The 7930-nt window shown below is 39.4% G+C and overlaps 1 protein-coding gene across 1 annotated transcript; it reads left to right on the top strand.

Moving 5' to 3' along the window:
* The first annotated feature begins 2196 nt into the window (after nucleotides 1-2196).
* On the top strand, nucleotides 2197-5689 carry LOC122091907 (zinc finger protein GAI-ASSOCIATED FACTOR 1-like). The gene is made up of 3 exons (XM_042662149.1): nucleotides 2197-2434; nucleotides 2526-2922; nucleotides 4563-5689. Exons 1-3 carry the CDS (start codon nucleotides 2290-2292, stop codon nucleotides 5458-5460), a joined length of 1440 nt encoding a protein of 479 aa, XP_042518083.1. The 5' UTR covers nucleotides 2197-2289; the 3' UTR covers nucleotides 5461-5689.
* Nucleotides 5690-7930: the final 2241 nt, after the last annotated feature.

Genomic DNA, 7930 nt, shown 5'->3' with positions numbered 1-7930 from the left:
GGGGTTGCATAGGTTACCTGCCTCGTGCCTTGGAGGCCATTGGGACTAAAGGGCAGCCACGTTTAGTTACGCATGCCTTCTTTTAAAGAAAAGGGATTCCATAAGATGGAAGAAATGACAAAATTGACCATTTCCAAGCTCTATCGAATTCTAAAAGCTTTCTCATAACAACAAGGGCAAAAGAGTCCACATGACCCATCTATTACATCTACATGGCTTTAGATTTGGGTTTGGAATATTAAAAAGTTGTAAGATAAAAAGAGCAGAGACCTCCTAAATTCCTGTGGTGGGGTTAAGTTTGGCCACTTTCACAATGGACTAGGAATAGGATGGAGGAGAATAACAAAAGAGATGAAAGAGATATCAGAAAAGGGAGAAAGAAGAAAAAAAAAGAAAAATGGTGTAAAAGGCATCCATTAGAATATACTTGGCAAATCAATTACTATTTTAAGTGACTATAGTAGCGAAAACTATTCACTAGTGGCTCAATCAATGGTGAGGTTAATTGGGCATGGGGTTCATTTTCAAAGAGGGAGAGAAGAATAACCCAGTCTGCACAACCCAATAGTATGCCCAGATTTTTCCCATAAATCAGTCAGATAATGAGGAGAGATGGTGAGGCGGATCAGTTGGTTTGCTACTACTTTGAATTTTTTTCTATATCCAAACTGATTCTTGTTAGAAACAAAAATGGTTTTGGGTATGATTCCATTGGTGGAAAGCCATCCTCTATCCCTGAAACTTACATGGTTGTATACTTTAAATTCAAATGTAATTAAGAGTTAAAGACATGGAAGTGCATTAAAGAATTAGAGAAAAGGTTAGGAATGCAAGCTAACACCCACTGTGTTTATCTCATAGTATTAGGTATCTAGCATCGACAGATTGTATAGAGTATGGTATAGGGTGTACCAAACAGTCTTACCCTCAAAGATACCGACACCAGAAGGTATTTTGACAATTATATCCTATGTCCATATAATGCACTAATCATGTGTCGATTAGATATTGGTATTGGTGTTGATTGATATTGATATAGATCATATGAACTCGCCGATCCAACCCCAATACCTAAAACCAAGGTCTATCTCTCTCTTTCCCCTTTGAAACCACCCTACCCCTCCAATATGATGCATAGCTGTGTGGTCCCATTGATGCCACACTCTAGCTCTCCTAAAGAATTATCGAAAAGGCTGAATATGCTATTGATATATCAAAATCTGTGTCTATCTCTCTCCTTCTCCTCTTAAAAATGGTATCATGTGCACTTACCATCCAAGCTTTCTCGTTGATTGAACCCTGAGCTCCAAGAAAACCTAACCTCCTAAATAATTAATATTGAAAGAAACTAATAAAATGAAAGAAAATCATGAATAAGTTAAAAAAAAAAAAAAAAAAAGACATGTATAAAGTATAAGGAGCATTGTTTAGATGTGAGAGTTCCCTATTAAACAGGCTTTTGCCTATGGTGAGAGTCAATCAATGAATCAATCATGTTTCCTTGAGATTTTTTAAAAGGTTGCGACTTGTGAGGACCTCCCTCTTTATCTCGCTTGCTTTTTACCAACCAAAGCCTTTTAAGCTTCTCCTAAGCCTTCTCGTAAGCCGACTCTTCTTCCTTTTAATATCATCCCATTCAAATCAAGGTCTTTTTACGGTTTTGGGTGTTCTACCAACAGGAACAAAGGAAACGACGGAAAGTGCCAACGTCATGCTCTGGGAATAATAAGTTATCAAAACAATAAGAAAATGGAAGTGGTGAAGAGGGTTTCTATTCTCTCTCTCTCTCTCTCTCTCTCTCTCTCTCCAGCCTCCCCGCTTTGCAGAATCCCTCAACTTTTCTGTGTTTTTTCTTTTTAATTTCCTCTTTTATTTTTTCTAGTTTGACACATTTTCTCCTTAGTCTACCACTGTAATCATCATTCCTCACTTCTCCTCTGGTAAAATATACCTCTCTCTCTCTCTCTCTCTCTCTCTCAATTCCAATACCCAAGTGACCAAAATTTGCTCAGTTCTCTGCCCCCCTGAAAGGGTTAATGGGTAGTGAAGATTTGGTAGAAACCGATCTGATTATCTAATTTTTCCCTGTTTAATTGCATGGTAGCCTTGAAGATGTTCTCTCGAGAGAGTGGAACCATCTTTCTTATTTGTGTTGCAGAAGTACTCGAACAAGCAATCCAAGAGTAGATAGCTAAAGTCTGAGAATTACCCATCAAGGAAAAGTAGGATCAGAGTTCTGGGTTTTGGTTCTAATATTCTTTTTCTAGTATAAATCTTCACAGGCAAGGCATGCTACCTGCAACCATGTCTAATTCAACTTCTTTATCTGAGGAAGCTAGTGTTTCTTCTGGTACTAGGTTTCATGAGTTGAGTAGTAATTTGAATCCCGTGTTCCCCAAAATAAAAAAGAAGAGAAATCTCCCTGGTAACCCTGGTGAGTTTATTTTCACATATCCTCAATTTTCTTCTAAATTGTTTGGGTTTTCCTTTAATCTTCATCTCTCTTCGTCTCTGTGTCTTTTCAGATCCAGATGCTGAAGTGATTGCTCTATCCCCAAAGGCTCTATTGGCGACCAATAGATTTGTCTGTGAGATCTGTAAGAAGGGTTTCCAGAGGGATCAGAACCTTCAGCTTCACCGAAGAGGTCATAACCTTCCATGGAAGCTAAAGCAGAGAACAAGTAAAGAGATGAGAAAGAGAGTTTATGTTTGCCCAGAGCCCTCATGTGTTCATCACCACCCTTCAAGAGCTCTTGGTGACCTGACAGGCATCAAGAAGCACTTCTGTAGAAAGCATGGGGAGAAGAAATGGAAGTGTGAGAAATGTTCAAAGAGATATGCAGTTCAATCAGATTGGAAAGCTCATTCGAAAACCTGTGGAACAAGAGAATATAGGTGTGACTGTGGAACCCTTTTCTCCAGGTAATATTTTTTTTTTTGAGTTTCCTCATTAATTAAATATATTTTCTTTTGGGTCTCTGTGTTTGTTTGTTTGTGTCTTCTGGCTTTTGGTTCTTCATCTCTTTGGACTCTAATGGCCTCTCATGATATAAGTGGGAAGTCTCATGCCCTGAGGAGGGTCTTTGGTTTGGTTCAAATGACTTAGTTTTGAGTTTGTTCTTACACAAGAGTGGTAAGGTTTGCATGGAATGAACCTGAAACTTGCATTGACAGGTTCCATGGAAGTGGACACCATTAAATACAAGTGTCTGTCATGGGTAAGAGAAACCAGAGAAAATGTATTAACCCAAAAAAAAGAGGAAAAACAAAGAAGAAAACCTTTCTGATCAAAGAGAAACAAAGGACGAGATGAAAAGGAAAATGTTCTCAACTCTTGATGCAAGAGATTTCTGGGTTCAAAACTAAATCATTAACCCGTACGGTAGTCTCTAACTCTGTATCAAAGGAAAGCACCCTCTTTACAATCCCAATGGCTAATGGCTAATGCCTAATGGCATTTCTAGTCCATTCATCTTTTAAGTTCATAGCCATTTCCATGAAAGGCTTCCTTCTCCTTTTCTGTTATTCCTGTTCTTTGTTTTTCCTTGTCTATTTTTTTATCTATTTTAAATGGGTTCATTTCTTTAGGAGACTCATGGCTGATAAAATCTGTGATTTGTTTTTTTTTTTATAATGCATGCCATTATTTGCTTCAGGAACCCTCTCTGAATTCTGAGGCTCTGAACTTAGTAATAAGAATAAGAACTGATAAATCTGAAGAAATATCTCAGATGGGAGCTGCTGCTGCTCTCTCTCTCTCCCTCTCTCTCTTCTCCTTTTCTTTCATCATTTTTGAAGACCTCTCTCATTAAATTTTCCGAATTCTTTGCAAGTTTTGAATTTTCACTACTCAAGACATATTCTGGATGCATACTTCACGACTCTCGAGTCACAGATTCACAAGTAAGTAATGATAGCATCTGAGCCTCAAAAGGACCAACAATCCCAATCCCTCAGAAGCCCAAGGAGACACATGCATACAAAGACACATACACACGTACGAATCAGCTTAAGTTCTCCTCTCTTTATATTTCCCAAAAAGTTTCAAATTTTTCATTCAGTTTTCGTCTTGAGATTTTATAAAGGAGTTTAGTTCCCCCTCTAAACTTGGAACTAAGACAATAAACCCTTTAGATTTTTGTCATTTAACTTTCTAATTAAACCTCTCTTCACTTCTTCATAATATCTACCTCACTTGATCTATAATCCTAATAATTCTACTCTTTCTTTTTCAACAATCTTCCTTGTAGATAAAGGAAACCCATATCCAAATTTTATCCTTTTTTTTTTTTTGGGTACATGCATAATCATCAAGAAAAAAGAAAGATTTCTTCTGATAGATCCGTATCGTAAACAGGAGAAAAAGAGGGAAGCTGGGAGGGGGGGAAAGAAAACACAATCTCCCTTAAAAATTTTCCTTGGCTTTATTTCATGTTTTAGGGTACCCCAGCTTTGTCTTTTTCTAATTGTCTGTCACTGTGCAAGTCTCTGTATCAATCGTCACTTTTTGTTGTTACTTTGTTGCTGAAATTTACTATTTAAGTGCAATGTGAAACGTACAGGAAGGACAGCTTCATCACTCACAGGGCCTTCTGTGATGCCTTAGCTGAAGAGAGTGCAAGACTATCCACAAACCCATTGGCCACAACAACTAACCCAAACCCTACAACTCCTGTCTTCTCTCCTCCCTTCTCATACTCAGCCCAGCAACGGCATCAGCATCAGCAACAGCAACAGCAACAGCAACAGCAGCACCAGCAGATGATGATGATGAATCCTCCCCCTCCAACACGCATCTCCCTCTCTTCATGGGACCCACCTCAAATCAAGGATGAAATCCATAACCCTGATCATCATTATTATCATCAGATCCCAAGCATCTCAGCTTCATCAGGAGTGATCCCCGAACAGATGATGATCACATCACCGTTTCAGCAGCTAAACATGAGCACCACCAACGGTAGTAACAGCGGAGTAGCTCATTTGTCAGCCACTGCACTACTTCAAAAGGCTGCAAATGTTGGTGCAGCTGCCATTACAGGTGCTGCACTAGCTCAATCAATGGGTCACATGGCGTCTTCCTCCATCACTCATCTGCTGAAGATGGACGGCTTCACCACCACCACCACCACCACCACTACAAAAGTAGGTGATCACATGGGTGGTGCTGGAATCTCGCCGGAGTATATGGGATTTGGGTTAGGAAATCTTGCAACTTGGCGGAAAAGTGACCGTCTGACCAGAGACTTTCTGGGTCTGGCAGAAGAGTGCTGTGGCGGTGACGGTGACTGTGGTGGCGGCGATGAACGAATGGATGTCAACGTTAGAGATGCGCTATCCTTCAGTGGTGGAATTGACTACCCACCATATGAACGCGACGGGTCATTGTTACAGACCCCTACCTCTGGCTTTGGATTTGCTGAGCATTCATCGGAGAGCGAAGCGTGGGGAGACTATTGAAGCTTCAACCCTTCAACCGGTCGGCGATTGAAGAAGAAGTGAGTAGGAAATTAGAAGGAGAAAAGCTTTTTTTTTTTTTTTTTTCAAAGAAGGCGTAGTTAATGGTAAATTCCGGTGCTGGAGTCAAGACTATAATAACAAATGTGTCATTGTCTACAATTTCAGGTAAAATTACGATAATGCCACTTCTGTCTTAGGTTATCCAATCTTAGTTTTCAATTTTGAAAAAGGATTTTGCACTTATTTTTCCATTTTCAGCGCAAAATGGTTTCTGTGGAAAAAACTGGTCTCAAAATGATTGATTTATGAAATAAAAAAATGACGTCTCTATTGATGCTTCTTTGTATATTTTTATTTGTCTTCACATTCACGCGAGTTATGTTTACCATAGAAAACACTTTCCCGGTCCTTTTTACAGTTTCATATTCTTTTCAGGATTGATTTGTGGCATGGTTTTGGGGATGCATGTCTGTACATACTAAAGGTAAAATTGTGTAAAATTTCTAATTTTTATTTAAACAAAGGGTAAATCAATATCGGATTAGTAGTGACTCAGATCAGACCGATCCCGATATGACGATACCGATTATTAGAGCCGTGTCTGGTGGTGCTTTTGGACTTCTTGGGTAGGGTAATTGGGTGGGTACCCTTGTGGTAGTGGCATTATCGTAATTTCAGGTGGTTTACATGTAGGAGACCAGAGTCTCTGCATGGGGTGACGTGGGTCCATGCACTGCTGCATGGTCATGTTATTTCTGCCATCATGATTATTTCATATAGTTATGTATGTCATATGTGTTTGTCCTGAGAGTGTTACCAAAAAGAAATATTGAGAGAGGGAGAGAGAGAGATTGAAATGTTCTGTCACGGGGAGTTGATGTTTAAAAAAGAGAACATAGTAACCAACTTAATGCACAATCATTTTTAATTAAGAAAAAAATCTACACGTGGGGACATGCATGGATGAATGAATGAATGAATGCAAAAATCCCAACATTCATGATTGATCCAATATAGTGATAAACACTGAAATGGCAGCCAGCGTGGAGAGCGAATGAAAGAGCGAAGTACAACAAAGATGTGGTTGTAAGAGGCTATGAGCATGTGGGCAGTGGGGCCGACGCAAGAGTCTTGTCTATTTTTTAATTTCTTTTTTGACTAAAGTACCCCTGAGTTCAGATCCAAGTCATTTATGATTTTATGTTTCAGGACCGCCGGTCGCGTCGCGCCGCCGTCGGATGTTTTATCATACAAGAGGAGTAGGGAATTGATTCAAATGGGGAAGAGAGAGACGATGAACGTTGGTATATGGTACACATATTGGTGTTGTACCCAACCTTTTCTCTTCAAATAATTAAAAAAAAAAAAACATTTTATTAGCATATGCCTTTCGAGAGATTGATTTTAGAATTTCAATAAGAATTAACCATTCTATGCACCTGGTTGGCACTTTTCCCTTCAAATTTTAGCCCCGTTTGTTTGATGGGGTTTTCCTAAGATGGGATAGTTGTACGAACTATTTCTCCCCATGAGATTTGAAAGTGTTTGGTAATCACGGGATGAGAGTTTGTTTAGACAATAAAAAAAGCTATGCAACCCCTATCGGCCAATGTGGCAGGCCGTTTCTCCCATCCCACCCCACCCATTCGCAAATTCTTGTCGATTTGATGGGACTTTGTTGGTAAACATGAAGTAAAACAGTTGAAGATGGCATGCTGCTCATTTTCCTATCACTTGAAGCTCCTCCACCACTCACCAAGAAAACCCTATGCCCAACCGCTGCACCCACCCCTGCTCAGCATCTACCCCACCATTGTTGCAGGCCGCTCGCAACCGATCTCTCAACCTGCAAGCCCTTGCAACATGGATTGCAAGATTTAAAGAACAAATAAATAAATAATAAATAAAAATAATAATAAGGAAGATCAAAGAAGATGGAGATATCCCTTCAACCGAGCTCTGCAATCATTTGTAGGTGAGTTATGGTAGTTAAAGGTGCAAGCCGGATCCCAAGATTAAAAAATGAAAAAGCGGAAGATCAAAGAAGATGAAGATGGAGAGGGAGACTTGCAGCAACTAACCGTGGGGATTAAGAAGAGGGAAAGAGGGCAAGAGATTTGGGATGAGAGAAGCTAATCATGGGGAACTGATAAAATATTGCAGGGGAAGGAGGAGCCAACCCTAGATCTAAGATTTTGAGGCTTAATTTGCATAACAGAGGAAGGAGAAGGATGGAATACAAGATCATCAAAAAAAAAAAAAAAAAAAAAAAAAAAAAAAAAAAAAAAAAAGAAGCATTACAGGAACTCCATTGTCTTTCACTTGCGATCAAAATCAAGAAGCACTATCGGTGCTTAATTTCAATTTCTTCTGCGATCAAAACAAGGAAGCATTACTAGAGCTTCCATAGCTCCATCATCTTTCACCTGCGATCAAAATCAGTCTCTGGAATTTTCCCCAGGTAGAATAA

The sequence above is a fragment of the Macadamia integrifolia genome, chromosome 10 (genome assembly GCF_013358625.1).
Source record: "Macadamia integrifolia cultivar HAES 741 chromosome 10, SCU_Mint_v3, whole genome shotgun sequence".
Classification (NCBI taxonomy): domain Eukaryota; kingdom Viridiplantae; phylum Streptophyta; class Magnoliopsida; order Proteales; family Proteaceae; genus Macadamia; species Macadamia integrifolia.
Note: the sequence above shows the minus strand (reverse complement) of the source record. Positions and strands in the feature narration are given on the sequence as shown.